The 19796-nt window shown below is 41.9% G+C and overlaps 2 protein-coding genes across 2 annotated transcripts in view; both read right to left on the bottom strand.

The window, feature by feature from the left end:
- LOC136643878 (multidrug resistance-associated protein 1-like) overlaps positions 1-5563 on the bottom strand; it is a 41511-nt gene extending 35948 nt beyond the window's left edge. The window contains exons 1-2 of the mRNA XM_066619292.1: positions 5490-5563; positions 1637-1698 (exon numbers count right to left, since the gene is read on the bottom strand). Of these exons, the coding sequence (XP_066475389.1) occupies positions 1637-1698; positions 5490-5561 (134 nt within the window). The 5' untranslated portion in view covers positions 5562-5563. The remainder of the gene's footprint in view (positions 1-1636; positions 1699-5489) is intronic.
- Positions 5564-7525: 1962 nt separating this feature from the next.
- RBM11 (RNA binding motif protein 11) lies at positions 7526-18786 on the bottom strand. The gene is made up of 5 exons (XM_066620807.1): positions 18560-18786; positions 15136-15298; positions 12895-12973; positions 10869-10962; positions 7526-9345 (listed from the first exon to the last, which is right to left on the bottom strand). Exons 1-5 carry the CDS (start codon positions 18659-18661, stop codon positions 9067-9069), a joined length of 717 nt encoding a protein of 238 aa, XP_066476904.1. The 5' UTR covers positions 18662-18786; the 3' UTR covers positions 7526-9066.
- Between the last annotated feature and the right edge of the window lie 1010 nt (positions 18787-19796).

The following is a 19796-nucleotide window of genomic DNA, read 5'->3' as shown; positions in this document are numbered from 1 at the left end:
ATCTGTTGTTCAAGCAGTTGTGAACTCAGCAGTTAAAGATAAAGGAGCGTACAGTATAATCTGTATACAAGCTATGTTTCCTTCTTCTACCCACTAATTAAAAGGTCATCTTCTTATCTGAAAAAAATGTGGATAAAATGCAGTGCTGGTATGCAAGGTCAGCAACAGGCTTTATGAATATGAGAAGCCAGCTTACACATAATTATACAATTATTACTGGACTGACTGTTCTGTGTCGATAGAATGGTAACAGACTCACTGGGCTGCATGGTGTTTTTCAGGGCATAAATAACATGTTCTGCAAAGATGAAGGGAAATCAGAAGTGCGGCATTGGTCCTACAGTCCAGAAAAAGCCAGAGATTCTACATTCTAAGTAATAACAACTGAATCTTATGTTTTACTTTATGAAAACAAAAAGCATGCGTGCATTCTAAGGTTGCCTACTTTTGGTCAGATATGTGTATTGCAAGGGAAGGTGTTACAGAATGTATTATGACAACAAATGGAAGACTGGAGACAAGATACAATAAGAAGAAAATCCTAAGGAAAGCTTCTAAAAGAAAAGTGGGAATTCTAAAAGCATAGTTAGGATACAACATTACTATGCGCCCAGACCTACGTAAAAAATGATTGCTAGGAACAAGAGGTGAAAATGAACAATAAAAATGAGCACAGGCATGAATAAGTCTGATGACAAGAGGCACATAAGACTCCAGACTCTTAAAAAGACATGAAAGTCTACTGATCACAAAATCAAAATGTGTGCCTTGAAACTCAATATTTTTTATTCATTCTTTATTCAAATGTTGCAAGAGGAATGCACCCAAATGCAAAATCTCCAACTCCAATTAGACATACACACAATCACCGTTTTGCAATAAGCATGTGAATCACAAGAAACAAATGTGAATAATAGTCATGTGCATTTAGCACATGCTTAGTGCCCTTTCAGATCCTGCAGATGTTCTTCTTTCCTCCTGCACAACAACAGTTTAACAGATTAGAATGAATTATGTTGACTCTGAGTGGGAGAGAAAGGCATTATTCACTGAGGTACTGTAAAATGTTGCCAGTTCTATATGCCAAATATTGACAATCTCAATCTAATTTCAGATTCAAAAACCAGGCAGACAGTATGAATGTTTAATGAAAAAATCATTACAATGTCAACCACCCACAGGTTTTAACAGATATGTTCCTTCTTTATATTCACACTCAGCCTAGACAGACTGAACACTGCAGACGCTAAGCTGCATTTACTGTTTCTGACCTAAGAAGAAAAGGTGCTTTCCTGTCCTTGGCTCATTTCTTGGAAAAATTGTGCATTGATATGTTCATGCATCACCATATTTTCCCCTCTCTACAGTCCTCTAAGCCTGTCAACCACATTTTCAAATAAGTAGATGAAGAAGTGATATGTCAATGCGGTTTGGGAAAACTGTAATGTTCTCCTTATTTACCCCAAAATCAAGACCTAGTACAGGAAGGTGCTTTTGGGGGGAGGATTTGAAAATAATCATAATCCAAGGTTTTAAAATGTTTCTGATTTCCTGCACTTTAGTTAAACAAGGTGGTCCATGCACCTGAAAGTCTACTGCGAATTTAAAGCAACATGCATCCATATTTTTTTTTTACCTGGTGTACCAAGAATAGGTGATCTTGCTGAAGAAGGAAGCATTCTCCTCTGGGCTGCCTTTCTGTAGGAAAACAAACAGAAACAAGAATTCAAGACTAAGGGTCACTCTGCTTCTCCAGCATATAAAAATGAAATGTGAAGAAGGCCAAAACATTGCTATCAGATTCATGTGAACTAAAATTACAAATGATTTTCTAATTTCCAGATTATTATTTAAGTGGTGACATCAGTGTGTGTGGCACTTCACAGAGTGCAGATTTCTAGATCCCACACTGACCCAGGCACCTGTAAAAATACAAAATGCATATGTAAATAGCTGTACTATAAGGACTAAAGAACACTGGACTGTATCCTCAGGAAATGAATCCTGACTGAATAACACTGAAATCAGTGAAAGCAAGTTAGTTATAAGTAAATTATAGTCCCATTAATTTTAATGGGACCCAAGAATCCCAATAACCCATTCTCACAATGGAATCTAATGGTTCCAAACTTTGCTCTGCCAGGTTCTGTGGCAAGACAGACAGAGCCAATGATTCCATAAACAAAGATGACAGACCAGAAGAAAACTAAAGAGTGTTCTATTCCACATTCAGCACCTCAGGGCACAATCCTTTCCAGCACTGGCATAGCGATGCCAATGGGACACGTGCTGCATCCTGCAGTTGGGTGTCACTCATGGAGGCCTCCTCAAAGTAAGGGGATGTTTGTTCCCTTACCTCAGAGCTGCATTGCCCTTATGTCAGTGCTGGAACACACTGACATAAGGGGTTAGGATTGCGCCCTCATTTGCAGAGTATTATCTAACAAGCCAGCAAATGGGCTGCTCATCATGTCTTCTTTGCCCCTTCATGTGAGCTATGAGAGAAACTATGGAGTACATGCAAGGCCCTTGCATCATTGGGGGCACAGTATAAACTTGAAACTGAAGACACCCCCCCACACACACACATACCACCACAATCCCATCCCATACAAACAATCTCATGAGTCATGAAAGAGAAGCTTCTATTTTAATTCTGAAATCTCATTTTCTTCATCAAACCTGGTCCCTTTTCTTCAGCATCAATTGCCAGAGACTGTGTCTCTATAGAGTACTACGCGTAAAATGATTTTCATCTTCATGTTGTTCATCTATGTCCCTAGTTAGTGTATTGGTGAAGCCATACTGTAGGAAGACAAGCCTTACATGTTTTAAAAAATTGAAGGATTGACTAGTATAGTTTAGCTTCTGCAACCTCCTTACACCCCCCCCCCCTTGGACTGGATCCTGGATAGGATCCCCTAGACCTCTAGGTCCCAGTAAAATGTACTGGTTCTTTTCCCACCCCACCCCATGCATGATCTCGGAATGCAATCAAGTACATGTACTTGATTGCATTGTACATGTACTTGAGTCATATAGGTGCCTATCCCAGAAAGCAAAGCATTAAGGAAGAATGCCTTCCAGGTGTGAAGCAATGACTTTCTGGCAATTATGAGATCAAACACATGTCTAATATACAGAGCATCCCCCCCAAAAAGTATGCACACTTAAAGTGTCAAATTTATTATCATTAAGAACATTCAAATTCTGCTTTTCAACAAAAAATAGTTCAGAAAGCATTTTATAAAGCAAAATATGCTATAATTCATATGCATGTACTATAATTCACACATATACTGCATATGGTGTACACAGAGGTGGTTGCTTGATCCAGTTAATTAATTAGTCCAAGTGCTCAAAATGTTCCATATCAACATCTATACATTGCTGACTAAGGGCCCAATCCTATCCAATTTTCCAGCACCAGTGCAGTCACAATGCAGCCCCAAAGTAAAGGAACAAATGTTCCCATACCTTCTCTGTGACTGCTGCCCCACCACAAGATGCAATGCATGCCCCAGTGGCACAGCTACACTGGCACTGGAAAATTAGATTGAACCAATTTTCCAGTGCCCGTGCAGCTGTGCCAATGGGGTGTGTGGTGCATCCTGTGGTGGGGAGGCAGTCACAGAGGCCTCCTCGAAGTAAGGGAACATTTGTTCTCTTATTTCAAGGCTGCATTCCGGCTGCAATGGTGCTGGAAAGTTGGATGGGATTGGGCCCTAAGGCTACAATCCTATCCACACTTTCCTACGAGTAAGCTCCATTTATTATAATAGAACTTACTTTTGAGTAGACAGGCATAGGATTGCGCTCCAAGGGATCTGCAGACATTCACTGACATGAGTGCTGGGATGGTTCTACACATCTCTTCACTTGCTTCCCTTAGAGCAGTGTTATTCAAACTGTGAGGCGCCGCTCTTTTATTTAATATTTCTGGCAACTTCCTGTTTAATGATGTCACTTCCAACCCTCAGGAACATGATGGGAAGTCATGGCCAACAGCCACAGGGGTCAAGGGAGCCACTGGCCAGAAAAGTTTGAGTACCACTGCCTTAGAGTGTTGCAGAAGCCCTTCTGAGCGTGCAAGCGGTGGACCTGCACCCTCACCTGAATGATTGCCTATTCAGATTAACTTTTTATTAGAGAATGTTTCAGTTTCATGAGCAGAAAAACAACTGGATAGCAAATATAAGATCCCAGAACACGGCTACATACAGTGAGAGAGTACTGTCAGTCACAAACACAGAGCATTCAAGTCTGGTATGTAGGTCCTACTACATGGGAACCAAGCCAAGAGGGATATGTACGCCTCACCATCCTGCCTGTGCCTGCACTGGCTTTAAAATAGACCACGAGGACAGTGGTGTAGCCAGGGGGGTGCAAAGCACCATGTTTTGCAGGGAACCTCACTGCAGCATGCAAGGGGCCCCTCCTAAGAACATAAGAAGAGCCCTTCTGGATCAGGCCAAAGTCCCATCTAGTCCAGCTTCCTGTATCTCACAGTGACCCACCAAATGCTTCAGGGAGCACACAAGACAGACACAAACTGCGTCCCGGTGCCCTCCCCTGCATCTGGCAATCAGAGGCAGCCTGCCTCTTAAACCAAGAGCTTGCACATACCTACTATGCCTTGTAACCCGTAATGAACTTTTCCTCCAGAAATTTGTCCAATCCCCTCTTAAAGGCATCCAGGCAAGATGCCATCACTATTTCCTGTGGCAAAGAGTTCCACAGACTAATTACACGCTAGGTAAAGAAATATTTTCTTCTGTCTGTCCTAACTCTCCCAACACTCAACTTTAGTGGATGTCCCCTGGTTCTGATATTATGTGACATCCTCCCCTTCAGAGCCATTCCGGGCAGTGGCTATAAAACGGAAGCTCCCTGCAAAACTTGGTGCTTTGCACCCCCTTTGGCTACACCACTGCATGAGGAGGGTTTACCTACCTCACTGGCTCAGAGCTCGGAACACCTGAGAGTTGTGCTGGATATGAACAAATTTTAAGTCTGTGCATTGGGGGGGGGGGGAGTGTCTGCCCTGTGGAAATTAATTGCCAATAACTGTTGTCATCTCGTGTGAGCTCTCAGTCCAAAGAAAAGCAATCTGAGAAAGCAAAGCGTGCAGAACGTCACCAGGAAGTCACTGGAGATCTTGGGCCATGCATGCCTAAGCTTGTCCAGGAGCAGCCCTGCCAAACACTTCGTCCCGCTCCCAAAGCACATGCTCTGCCCAGATCTCCAGTGAAGCTTCACTCACACTTGCACTTGCACTTTTTCAAGCGCAAAAGCGCACGGCTCTCCTGCACGCAACAAGTCCTGCTTTCTGAATCAGGACCTTGGATGCCTCTTGGCTGGGCATCCAGAAACGATGGCAGCTTCAGCTCATCAGGGATCAGCCCTGGAGCGCCCCTGAGCATATGCAGAGCGCACCCAACAACCAGCAGCAGCTCCAACCCAGCGGGTGCCAACCCCGTGCCGTGTACCTTTGGGCTGCTGAAGGGCCGGAGGCGCTCGTAAGAGCCACCCCTGCTGCTCCCCCACGATGCGCCCAGCATGTCCCCTGCGCTTCTGGATGGCGTAGCTTCTCCGTGCCAAGGACAGCCACAGGCAGCGACCGCCTCAGCTCCTCTGATTGAAAGCTGAGCGCCGCCGGTTCAGAGCCAGGCGGGGCGGGGTTCTGAGCTCGCCAGCGCTGGCGTGCAACGAATGGGAAAGGAGGACTCCAGGGAAAGGGCTGAGTTGCCACCCGGAGCGAGCCCGTCTTCCCTGATCCTAGAAGCCCTCCCATCCCACCCGCCTGGACAAGGAACTGCACTTGGTTGGTCTGGTCTCTCCTTTGCCTCACCTGTGCCAGGCAAGTGAAGCCAAGATCTGCTCTGCTCCCCACGTTTACTGATCCAACAACCAGAAGTGTCCTTCCTTGGTGGCTTGCCTAGGGTTTCATTCAGCAATGGTAACAGCTTGCTTCTTCCTACATGAGCTGATTTTTGTATTGAAGGGCTGGTTTTTAAAGGCAGCATATGACTTTTTAAAACAGGATCTGCCCCAGCACAGTAGACCAGTGGTTCTCACACTTTTAGCACCAGGACCCACTTTTTAGAATGAGAATCGGTCAGGGCTCACCACAAGTGATGCCATGACTGGAAGTGACATCATCAAGTAGGAACATTTTTAACAATTCTAGGCTGCAATCCTACCCACACTTACCCAGGAGTAAGTTCCATTGACCATCATTGTTAAAAGCATCTTCATAGTAGCCTGTTCAAAGTACAGATCTGTAACGTTTCCCGAAATTCGGTCACATACCGTGGCAGCATCAAGTCTAATATATTAAAAATAAAATAGTGAAATGAATGGAGACCCAGCTGAAATTGGCACATGACCCACTTAGTAGGTCCCAACCCACCGTTTGAGAAACACTGCAATAGTCTCAGTGACCCGCCAAGGTCTCAGGCAAATGCTAAGGACTGAACATCAGATTTTCTGTATGGAACAAGATATCTAATCTACTGGGCTAGGATTAGGGGTGGGATTTATTTGTTTGTTAAAAACACAAAATACCACCTTTTGGTGTTACAATACACAAATAAAAACACAAAACACCACATTGTGGTTTTTAAGGTATTTTCCATAAGTCAAAATAGATTACTATTCCAGTTAGAATACTGTGGCTGCACTTGCTGACACTATATCATCTACCTAGTATATTTTTAAAGCAATTATAATTTATTAAAATGCACCCTTGGAATAAAAACACCACAATTTGCTATTTTAGTCAAGAAATTTTGGAAAAAAATATGACCAAAAAAAATCACCCCAGCTATGATACTTCCTTGAGCAGTACCAGGGGAATAAAATCTAACTTTCCTGGATGCTTATCTCCACTAGAACTTCCTTTTGCACAATTGCAGGACATGTTAGAACCCATGCCTGGATAAGTAGGCTTCAGAATCCTCCTCTCCCAAATGCTGATCTTGTTTTTCCTACTTTCCCATGTGAAAGGACCAAGTTACCAGCACCCTTTGTTTATGAGTCACCTACTTTGCCCTGTATTGGAGGGGGTAACAGCAAAAGCCCACTATCATCCATCACAAATTGTCAATTTGTGGGCTGTAGAATATGTGGTTCTGCTTCCTCCTTCCAGATATCATCTGTGAATTGCAGTGTATCAATGAGTGATGCTGATGAGTGAGGCAGCAACAGGGTACTAAAGAATCTTCAAGTTGAAATAATATTCCATATGGGAGGGAGGGAAGGGATAAACCATTAAAGGTAAAAGTTCTTTCCCATGGCTGCAATTATTCTGACAATCATTCTGTAATAAAATCCAATGAAATATGTAAGTAACTGAAAAGAAGTCCTCAATTAGTTTGGCAGGAGTAAAGATTCTTTTTGTAGACAGAGGAAGAGAGGAAAAACCAAGTCTAAGTGAAAGCTATTAGCAACCCACTTTCATCAGTGTTCATTAGGACACATGTCAATAGACACACATATTTTAAGAAGATATACATATCAGGTCTTCTGGTTGCCAGACTGAATTTATTATCAGCCACCTGTTTTACAGCAATCACTGACATCTGCTCAAAAATGTGGATGATTAGCAAGGAACTTGACATATAGCAGGGTGGTACTCCGGACTACTATTATAAAAGTGCCTCCATAAACAAATGAACCAAGATATAGCAAACTTAGACCCATGTCATCAACTCATACATTAGGTAACATTGTCATTTTTTCCCCCAAGAGGCTAGATGCACAAACGTAAAACACATGCTTGTTTCATCTCTAAACAGTCATTTTCAGCACTGAAGGTAGTATCAAAACTTATTCAGTAGGAGATACGATGAATATTTCTTCACATATAAGAAGGAGATTTCACCATAGGTAAACTTTATTATTTTATCTGCATCACACTTGAATACTGGGGAGAACTCGAATTCTCTGTATTTGCTGTGGAAAACATACATAAAGGAAACATACATACAGATGAAATATGTAGCAATGAGAACCTCATAAATCAGAATTCTCAGTAGATACTAGTATCTGTATAGCTCTTAAGTGCATAAATACTTCATGAGTAAGATATTTATTTTCAAAATACAACCAAATTACTTGTGAGAACACTTCATTTCTCTTCTGTTTCAAAATATGCAATTAGCTCAGAGCATTCTCATCACTGTCCCTTAGAAGATGGGTACAGATTATAATTGTCATTCTGATCAGAGCATATTTACTCAGAATTGGATTCTACCAGTTACAATAACTTTATTTCCAGCTGAGGCTATAATCCTGTGCACACTAATTAAATTCAGCAGTAGTTGTTCTCAAATAAACATGCATAAGATCAAGAGTGTTACAAGTGTGCTGCAGACGGCATCTTTACACTAATGCAGAAAGGACTGTATCACATGCTCTTTCAGGACCGTACCAGAAGGTTACAGAAGGATTACATGTCTGAATGCTTCTTCACATGGAAAAAAACACCCTTCACCCTGCTGGGATACAATACATGGGAAACTTTTTATGTGGGGGGAGCATACAAACATGTAACCTTTCTACCTCAGAAATGCCATAGTCTAGGAAAGGCTGTACAACATGCTATTTCTGCTTTTCTGTCTGCAAGAGGTATCTTAAGACAAGAAGTAAATGATCACTACTTAACAGTGTTGACTAATTGCAAGCCAAACTAAAGTGACCTGCTGTTTACTGTGAATAAAGTTAATTAGATGAGATGATAGTGCTATGTGCATACTTTTAATAGGATTACACATTTGTGCAGCATAAATAAATTCAATAAAACAAACTCCAAGAAGTTACTTCCTTTAATGAGAAAAGGGCAGGTTTTTGGTTTTTTGTTTTTTTGTTTTTTTAAATAATACTTGTTTTATAATACTTTCAGGATACTTTACTTCAAATCATGGTAATTCTCCTTCAGAGAGTATAGGTTACTGTAATAATGATATCACATTTCTTGTGACCCTATTTGGTAAAGTGCAAGAAGCTTTTACTCATGATATGATGAAGTCAATTCCATTGTTCATATTTCTGATTTTATCCTGTTCATTTTCTCTTTGTTTTCTTCCTGTCATTTTCTATGCTACTGTCACTATCACTAGTTTCTTGATGTCTTTTCCTTTTAGGTCTGCTTTCATTAACCAGATGCAGCGTGTGGCTCTTTGGTTCTGGGTACATGTAGTCAAAAGTGGTTTGTCCAGGATTTGGATAGGATGATAAGGGGAAACGTGGAAAAGGTGGCGGAGGTGGCGTCATCATCTGATAGCAAGGAAACTGTTGTCCCATTGGATATGGAGTATATTGCTGTGCTAAGAAATATGTCATCTGGAAAACAGAAGACATTATCAGTGTCCTGTTTTAAAGTCTGCTATGTATAGTTGTTGTTGCATTGGTTCCAGAGAACAGAAATTACTGGACAAACTTATGCTGGCATGCAAGCTTTTGAGTGACACTGAATCTTTCATCAGGTAGATCAGCGATTTTCAACCTTTTTAGTCTCACTGAGAAGGCACTGAGATTGTCAAGGAACACCATCGGGTTTTTGTTTTTACAATTGACAAGGCATACCATACTGCTAGCAGGGGACTTGCATACCCCAGTAGCCCTGCTAATATATGACCTTCCCCCAAACTCTTGCAGCACACCTTCAGAACATTCACAGCACATCAATGTGTCATGGCAGAGTGGCTGAAAATCGCTGAGGTAGATTATAAGTAACTGTACAAACTGTACAACTGTACTGTCATTTCAAAACAAAACTTGTTTCCACTTCAAACATATCGACCAGGAGGTGAGAAAAGCTTGTATGTGTGTGTGTCATAAAATACACCCAGACCCAATTATACTTTGTGAACATGCCAGTGCAATCAAGCAATAAATCTTCTGTACTTGGTATCTGAAAAATGCCTCCTCCCTTCTACATCACAAAAGTTCACCAACTGGTAGGCTGATTGTAGAATGGCTCAAGAGGGACAATGTTTCACAGCAGAACTGCCAATACAACATTTGTACCAGAGGGAACCAGTATGATAAACACAGGCAAATTTGGTTCCAGCTTAGAATGACCACTGAGCAGATTCATTCTACCAAGTTCTTAATTTATCCACATAAACTTTCCCACCAGCAGTTACAACTGGCTGGTATGCAATTAAAAAAACTATTTTAAATGTCTCACATCAAAATAGTTGGTCTGGAGCCATCTGAGGGCCCAATCCTATCCTACTTTCCAGCACTGGTGCAGCCACAATGCAGCCTTGAGGTAACAGAACAAATTTTTCCATACCTTGAGGAGGCCTCTGTGATTGCCCCACCACCACAGCATTCAGCACACACCCCATTGGCGCGGCTGCACCAACACTTGAAAATTGGATAGGATTGGGCCCTGAGATGGCTAGGAAACTCTCTGGGAGTTTGAGAACTGCCATGACATATTGTTGAGTTTGAGTCTTTGAGGGGGAGGAGCGAAGGCAGCAACACGATCCCTTCCAACTCTATGATTCTATCACTAGGATCATGTCACTGGGAAGGACAAAGGAGGTTTTTCTGCACTTACCAGTGGTAGCACCGGCCTTCTGGAAGGTATGGGGAGCCCGTGGACGTGTCTGCAGGGCTCCCCAAGCCTTGGAGGGAGTATCTAAAAATAGTGAATGTGACCAACTTCTGGTTTCACAATTGCAAACCATCGCCAGGATCACACTGCTAACTTTGCCATCGCCCCATTCCTTATGGGGGCAGAGGCAGGGCTTCCCTGGCTGCATTTGGCAGTTGTGCCTTTGACTATATAACCAGTGTAATTGTGTACACAACATACTGCTGTAATAGATTTGTGATCATTATTACAAACTTACCATGTTTTGAAAGGCAGAGTATCCCTGAGGTGGACTACCGTTCACCTGAAAAGGACTAACAGGTAATGGAGAAGTACCATAAAGTTCTAAATTCCTGGAAAAGTAAACATGGACATACAGTGAATGAAGTCCTTCAACAACAAATACATACAGATATTATTTGAACTCTTAAATCAGTGTACTGAACATTTGATCAATTCAGATAAGAAAAGTGAAGGTTGCAGTTCTATGCAGACTTATCAGATTTATTTTTTACTTTTCAGCTCAGGTTCCTTCCCTCCCTTTGTCTTCACAATAATCCTGTGAAGTAGGTTAGGCTGAGAGCGATAATGATTGGTCCAAGGTCACCTAAAGAAGCTTCATGGCTGAGCAGAATTTGAACTTTCCAAGATCCAGAATTTGGATCTTTCAGGTCTAAGTCCAACACTAGAAGCACTACACATCCTGGGTTCACACACAATGGGTCTTACTCCAAGTAAACATACAAAAGATAGGGCTTCAGTTCCCACATAACATAGAAGTATGTCTGATTGGGGAAGGGATTATTGCTTGAATTATTTTTACAGGGTGACCCAAAAAAAACAGAACCCATAAAAATTTTATTAAATCCTACAAAGGTCCAGTAAATTTCAAGAAATTTACTGGACTCAAACTTCAATCTGTGTACGATTATTCCCCAAAGTTTCAGTTATCTTGGTCACTTTGCATAAAAGTCATGTTCTTTCCAAAGAAAAATTAAAATTAAAATTAACAGTTTTATTCAAAGATTTGTGGGTTCTGTTTTTTTTGGGGGGGGGGTCACCCTGGTAGGACCTAAACTTGATTGTATTTGGGGCTGAAGTTAGGAACCAATTCAATATACAGGTCCAGCCTATTTATACACGGATTATTTATACACGGATTTGACTCAACAGGAATGGCCCCTGCAAATGAGAAGGAATATGCCGATCCCTGGAGAAGGGGAAAATGTATCCATTTAAAATAAGTTTAAAAAACTGAACAGTCCTTTAACAATAGCCTCCTAATAACAATCCTGGCTGACAATCCATCAGTCCTTCTCTTCCCAGTGCACCCCTCCCTTCCCCTTGAGCAGTTAAAGAAAGGTGATCACTTTGCATTGGTGAAGGGAAGGGCTGAGCAAAGCACTTGGAGGAGGACTGATTGATGGATTGTCTTCTTAATGACTCTTATCTTACATCATAAAGGTCAGCAAAGCTGTTTTTAAATCACCAGAGCAACGAAACTTTGTTTTTTAAATTGATCTGCTGTAGTGCGTTTTTTTTTTGCCATCCATGGTCATCCACCTGAGTGTTTGGAATGGAACCCACTGAATAATTAGTCTCAACCTGTATAACAAAAAACTACTGCATACACAAATCATAGGCAGAAGTTCAATTAGAAACCAATCTAGAACTTAAATAGAAAGTTAAATAGAAAACTTAATAGAAAGTTATCATTACACAAGATACCAATAAACTCAAATGCCTGAGTTTTGAACAATTCACTAGTAGAATAAATGCATGCAGTAGAAAACAGTGAAATTGCTATTTTGAGGGTTCTGAAGGAGACAGTTGCTCTCATTTGAGACAACTTAGAAAAATGGGAAAAGCCACCTTTGCCCAGTACTTCACCTCTCATGGTTGCAGGATCTTCAAGGATTATTAGTTTACTCTCAGAGCTAATGATTAACTGGAGTGTATGCGTAAATTTTAATCTGCAGTAAAGCTTTAGCCAGCTTCATCAATCTAATCCATGCATACTCGGGAATAAATTCCACTAAACGCAGTGGGAGTTGCTCTTGAGTTATCATAATATAACCAGCCAAAAAGATTTCTGAACTCAGTAGTTTTTAAAAGACTTTTAAAAATAGCAAAAGAAAGGGGCATCTACTGTTCAGGACACTTTGTAAAACGCTCAGTGAATATGTACAAACATATGCATATTCAACAAGGCACACCAGAGCAGAATTTAAGTTTACATCTCAAAATGTCTTTAGATTGAAAAATACACTAAGTATCTCTGCTACCTGTATGTCAACGACTGTATATCAGCATTGTTTTCCATATTCTGGCAATGACTGCTTAACTCTGGACAGTGGGAACTTCCTGTAAATTGCATCATAAAAAGCAAATTAAAATTGGTCTCTTTTTTAATCTGTTAAAATTTACATCTTTAAAAGACAGTAATTTTGTCTGCAGGCTCAGGACAAATGACAATATAAAATCATACAATAAACTAACAATACTATGATCAGAACTTTAAATAAGAAAACTAAGAGCAAATGAAAGAGCAAATTTAGGGGAGAGCACCAGGACGAGGTCTCTTGTTATCTGGTGTGCTCCCTGGGGCATTTGGTGGGCCGCTGTGAGATACAGGAAGCTGGACTAGATGGGCCTATGGCCTGATCCAGTGGGGCTGTTCTTATGTTCTTATGTTCTTATGAAAACCAAGAGCAGAGCAATCCAAAAACCAATTCTATTATTTCCTTCTTTTAGTGAGGATAATTGTGTATGTTGTAGTCTACTCCTTTAATGAACAGTAAAAGAAGCACCCATCATAACAAGCTTTGAGAGTGTGATACAGATAGTCATCACTTTATTTGCAGCCAGGTCCTATGAAGCCTTAAAAATACAGGTAATTATGCATAACCACTCTTAAGATAAGCGATGATGTGGGAAAACCAAGCAGATCATAGTATAATGGTGTCAAAGATTGGCAGATATTACTGCAACAGTCAGGCAACTCTCCAAGAAAAAAGACTTACAAAGCATTATATATATTTGGAAAATATTTTGATGGCGACAGGCTCTAATGTGTTATGTTCTAAACAGTGTTTCTCAAACCATGGGTTGGGACCCACCAGGTGGGTCACAAGTCAATTTCAGGTGGATCTCCATGCATTTCAATAGTTTATTTTTAATATATTAGACTTGATGCTACCATGGTATGTGACTGCATTTGGGAAAATGTTACACACCTGAACTTTTAACAGGCTGCTATGTATATGCTTTTAGAGTTGGCATCCTTCAGTCTCAGAAGACTATGGTATCACGCTCTGAATGGTGGTTCTGGAACAGAGTGTCCTCTCCAGTGCGTGAAGCCTGGGTAAAGTAGATATGGAGGATAGACTGTTTCCCATGCAGCAAATCCCCCCTCTCCATGTCACTGAAATGATCCAATGGAAAGGCAGAGGCCAATATGGTTGGTTCCAGTGGCGTCGCAGGAGTTGCCAGAAAGTGACTGTGTTCAGCCATGAACTGCCTCAGGGATGCTTTTAACAGCGATAGTAAATGGGACTTACTCCTAGGTAAGTGTGGGTAGGATTGTAGCCTAGGATTGTTAAAAATTTTCCTGCTTAATGTCACTTCCAGTAATGACATCACTTCCAATGGGTCCTGACAGATACTCATTTTAAAAAGTGAGTCCCAGCGCTAAATGTTTGAGAACCACTGTTCTAAAACATAGAGAAAAAAATCAAGCCTGTAATAATTTCAGACAAAGCTACTATCTAACTTTCTAGAGCAAGCTGTTTTTGATCCATGTTGAAGAAAAGTACCCAATAAATCATGAGCTCGACAGATCCCCTAATGCAGCCATTTTCAACCACTGTGGTGTGCTGTGGAAATTTGGGAGAGGGTCATTCATTAGTAGGCCATCGTGTAGTCTTGTGAATGATAACTGTGTTGCATTAACTTTTGGTTCCACTTCCTGGATACGTATCCTTCTCCTCACAATAAAAGCTTTCTACTATTACACTTCTACAACCTTGCCTATGTAGTCATTTCATGCCATTCCATTGAGTTGTGCCATGAGCTACTGTAACTGGCCCATGCACAGATTTCCCCAAGTGCACATGTTAATGTTCTTACAACACTTCCAGTAATAAATTGTCCTTCTGTATGGAAAGAGGAAATGCTATATTCTCTTGCAAGTCAATATATTAGTACTACTGAATTACTATACTAAAAGTGAAAATTTTTGCTATGTATTTCATATCTGGACCTCTTAAAGGTCCAAATAACAGTCTTTTGTGTTTTCTAAATCTAGACTTGCTAGATTTTTTTTTTACAGCAGCACATGCTACACACAGAAAAGCAGGCACTCTCTTATGTTCTGCTTAGGCTTTTCTACACCACCATTTGGTGGAGGATGGTGGAGGATTCTGCACCATCATTTTTATAGAACTGATGTGTGTCAGTATTCCACATTGGATTTAAGCTGTTGTATAAAAAGAGTTACTCTTCAGGTTCAAGGTGGCTAAACCTACCAAACCGATACTGCACTTTAATTGGTCTTCCATATAAACGAATCCCATTCAGCAAAGCTATAGCATAAGGCACTGACTCTGTGTGTTTAAAGCAGGCAAATCCAAAAGTCTTGGGTTTTCCATCTTTGTCCTTGCATATGGTCACTTTGGTTACCGGTCCAGCCTGCAAAAAACTTAAATATTATTTTCTTAGAAACAATGGGCAGGAAAGAGCTTTTCACTTGTAGTTTCTACAACTTGCTGGACCAATACACAGATGCATACAATGTTGGGTACCAAATATTACACATCTCCAACATCATAAATACGGCATGTTCTCTTGACAATGCTATGACTTTACTTCAATATACAAAGGCAATGCACTCCCATTTCCATGACAGATTTACAGCCTGCATAATTATCTCATGTTTTAACATCTCATTTCTGGCTTATGAGATGGAGTTGCTAGAAATATAGGAAACTAAAAATTAATTCTTTTAGAAGCTTTTTTTCCTTTAAAAAAAAAAAGATAGGCAATTGAAACAACATGGTAAGAAAGATAATAGGATTGTTGGGATTAAACTGTAGATATAACAAACAAATGTAAAATTTGTTTTAAATTTGTTTTAAAGGAGCCTGAAGGTTGCCAACAACAAAGGAGCGTTACGTAAAATTTATAAATGTAAATATGGGAGATCTAACCCCGAGAGACATGACAAATAATAGACTGTGTGTATGTCTTGCTCTGACACTTTTCTAATGCTAGCTTAGTAAGAACAATAATGTATAAAAATTGGGCCACTATGCTTTCCAGAACAGGGTGAAATGTTGGCCTTTGGAAGAGGGTGAATCAACAGAGTTGTTTTTCCATTTTTTTTATAGTAGGTCACCTGGATTTTCATGAGTGCTATTATCTACTCTGACTCATGAACAGCCTTTTATTATCATGGTATTTTATTATGTAGCTGTGATCATTATTTCCATAACCATTTCCGAGTTCTCTAGTGGAAAAAAGTGGATAACACTTCAGTAAGGTTTTATTACTTTTAAAACCTTACTATAACCCTGCAGAATAATAAACCAACAGCACCTAAGGGAGAATGAGGGCCCAATCCTATCCACATTTCCAGGTTCAATGCAGCCACGACGCAATCCCAAAAGTAAAGGTTCAATCCCAAAGTAAAGGAACAAATGTTCCCTTACCCAGAAGGGGCCTCTGCTCCCCCCCCCCCCATCACTAGCACAGGGTATGACAAATCCATGGCACAGCAACATCAGCCCTGGAAAGTTGGATAGAGTTGGGCCCTAAATCAACATTGGAGCAATCAAGTCCACATTTACTTATCTGATGCACCTAGTTTAGGTATGATGCAGTAGAAAGAGAAGTGATGACAACAAGACTTAGCACACAGTGTTGGTGCACTAATAAGTATGAATACTTCATTGCCACTGGGCTATCTTGTATTGTTCACAAAACAACATAATTTAAAACCAGACAGTTTGAAAAGACTTTTGTCAGCCAATTCACTGTGCTGCAAAGGGTAAGTTTGTACTGTATGGCCTTTATCAATTACCTGTTTGTGGTCCCTGTACACTTGGGGGAATAAGAATAACTCAGTTAAGAGTTGCAGATCAGCAGTGATAAGAGATAGTGAATGGAAGGAAAGCAGGCAAGTAGCTTTAAGATAGGGATAAGGCAGAGGTGTCCAAACTGGAAACTGCATACATTTCACCATGGAACTCAAAAGCTTTAAGAATATTCTAGTGAAATAGTAGAACTTTCCCCATCAATCATTTGTGCAATACAACTGAAGATCTCAATACTGTAGTTCCACTTTAAGGAAATATAGCATAAGCATATGCTAAAGTGATGCATAAATTAGACATACAGAAGCAAGAACAGAATGAGAGGAATATGAAGTACATAGGACAGGGGAGAAGTGAGGAATTGTTTCAAGCAATACCACCACCAGAAGAAGGTGAGGGAAGAGCACAATGAAATGCAACCACTGGACTAACAGTGCAATTCTATGCATGTCTCCTCAGAAGTAAGTTCCATTCTGTTCAATAGTGCTTACCCCCAGGTAAGCATTATAGGACTGCAACCTTAAAAAGTAGACTAATAAAAGCCATGAGCCATCCCCATTACTTTTGTATTTACTGCTGAGAGGGTCATAAACTCCATTTAACAAGTGTTTAATATGCAACCTCTCAGGGACATTAATATGCTATAAGAACCACACCTCACTGCAGCGCTTAGAATTGGGAACATAAATGCTCATAGTAGATGTAAGTGGAAGTGGGTTATTTGACATATTGGGTTGGTAGGTTGAGAAGGCAGCAGTTTCTTGTAGATGCATACATTTCATGGAGAAGTTCAACAGCTGCAGCCTTCCACCCCACTGTATAGTCAGAACTGGGAAATTTCACCTGTTGAACTTCTGCCTAGTGAGCAGTTGTCAAAAACCACTGAAGTTCTGCCAGAAAAGGGACCAGCCTATTCCAGGAAATCCAGGTTTTCTTTTCTAGTATACTTTATAGCAGGGGTGCCCAGGTTTTCAACTTAAAGGCTCCAGGACCTTTAACAATTGTGTAGAGCAGTGGTTCTCAAACATTTTACCACCAGGACCCACTTTTTAGAATAAAAATCTGTTGGGACCCACTGGAAGTGATGTCATTAACCTGGAAGTGATGTCATGGCTGGAGGTAACATCATCAAGCAGGAAAATTTTTAACAACCCCGTACCACAAAATCAAATTAAGTAAGTAAAAAGTTTACAACATGTTTAAGTTTAAAGATGTGTTCAGAATAAAGAAGAACCCTCCTAACCCTTACAATCAGTTGCTGATCTGTTTAAAACAAATTCCCTCAAATCCCAAAGGCTGCACCCCCATTACCCAGGAGTAAGCCCCATTGATTATCATTGTTAAAAGCATATACTTAGTAGCCTGTTAAAAGTAGCAGATCTGTAGCATTTCTCCAAACGCAGACACATACCATAGGAGCATTAAGTCTAATATATTAAAAAATAAAATACACACTGAAATGAATGGGGACCCACCTGAAATGGGCTCACCACCCACTTAGTGGGTCCCGACCCACAGTTTGAGAAACACTGGTGTAGAGGAGGGCATATTCAGCAGGTTCAGCTTGACATCTGGGAGAAATGGGAAATTCCCTCTTCTGCCCAATTGTTAAAGGTCCAGGAGCCCCAGTGATGCAAGGCTGGCCAGGCCACCCCTGCAGGGGAGCGAACTTTGCTGTGATGACTTCAGATGGGATAAGGAGAGGGTTGAAGAGTCACCTTGCCACCAGGGATGCTGTCAGCTTCTAACTCCCCCCCCCTTCATTGCAATGCTTCCTCCCCCCAGGCTGGGCTTGGGAGCCACGCCCACCCTCTAACTCGCCCCCTCCCACCGAGCCCCCCTCCAGCATCCCCTGCACCTGCAGAAAGAGCTCGTAGAGAATCTCCTCTTGCACGCGGCTGTCCAGGTTGCCCACGAAAAGGGTCCGGTCCGCCTCGTCTCCCCTCCCCGGGGTTGCCATGACAACGGCCGCCGCCTGGCCCCGGTCAAGGCAGCAGCTCCATCTGGGCTGCAAGAGCGACTTGCAGAGGAGGAGGAGGAGGAGGCGGGGCCGTAAAGCACCTCGGGCAGGAATCTGCAGAAGGGGGTGGTGCTTGACGAGCTCCCACTGGAGATCGCGGACGTCAGCACGCCTTCCGGCCAACGCCACCTTTCACCCTGGCTCCCAGGGGCCGATGGATGCTCAGGCTTCAAAGGCGAGGCGGCAAACTCCCCCTTCCCCTCGCTACAGCAGGGGGTGCTGCGGAGACTGTCAGGGGGTCGCTCTGCGGAGCATCGCAGCACTTCCTTCAACAGGGTGGGTTAGTGGAGTGGCAGCCCAATCCTCTGCAGGTCTACTCAGAAGTAAGTCCCGTTAGAGGCAATAGGGCTTACTCCCAGGAAAGTGTGGATAGGAGTGGGCTGTGAATCTGCAAGGCAAGTGCAGAGAGACGTTGCCAGTTCACCATTGCAAAGGGCTGCAGACCGAAGGGTCCTCACTGGCTCCCTCAGAAGGGGGCTGCCCTTGGAGGAATGGCAAAGGTAGGTGGGTGGGGAGCCACTGCTCCCATCTCTGCAGCCCCTGTCCTTTCTTGATTTCCGTCAATGAAAGGTGTGCGAAGACATCTTGCTGGGGCAGTTCCCATGGAAGGCATTTATAATACAATGCAATAAAAAGCCACAAACACGAAAAGCAGCGAACAAAAACAGCAGCATAAAAATATCTCCGGCAGTGGCGTAGCTAGAGGGGGTGCAAAGCCTGACATTGTGCAGGGCTCCTCCCCTTCCCCTTTGGAGCATACTCCTTTGTTTTGCTCCCACAACCTGGTATGGCTCTGAAGGGTGGAAGGGGCCCTTGCACGCTGCAGTGAAGCTCCCAGCAGAACTTAGTGCTTTGCACCCCCTCTAGCTATGCCACTGGTCTCTAGAAAAGCTTAACAAGGGCGGGGGTGGCAGATCTCTTCTGTCACTGTCAGCCCAATCCTAAATGGATCTACTCAAAAGTAAGTCCCATTATGTTAAATGGGGCTTTCTCCCAGGAAAGTGTGCATAGCCTCAGGGCCCAGTCCTACCCAATTTTACATTACTAGTGCAGCCATGCCAGTGGGGCATGCACT

Source organism: Tiliqua scincoides, chromosome 3, assembly GCF_035046505.1.
Source record: "Tiliqua scincoides isolate rTilSci1 chromosome 3, rTilSci1.hap2, whole genome shotgun sequence".
Classification (NCBI taxonomy): domain Eukaryota; kingdom Metazoa; phylum Chordata; class Lepidosauria; order Squamata; family Scincidae; genus Tiliqua; species Tiliqua scincoides.
Note: the sequence above shows the minus strand (reverse complement) of the source record. Positions and strands in the feature narration are given on the sequence as shown.

Bases quoted from the DNA above. Each gene is read 5' to 3' on its own strand.
- RBM11 (XM_066620807.1), bottom strand. From the start codon at position 18,661: ATGGCAACCCCGGGGAGGGGAGACGAGGCGGACCGGACCCTTTTCGTG. The intron at 15,299-18,559 runs GTGCAGGGGATG...AGTTTTTTGCAG, and splicing joins TCTACGAGCTCTTTCTGCAG to GCTGGACCGGTAACCAAAGT. The intron at 12,974-15,135 runs GTAGGTTTAGCC...TGCAATTTACAG, and splicing joins TAAAGTGCAGTATCGGTTTG to GAAGTTCCCACTGTCCAGAG.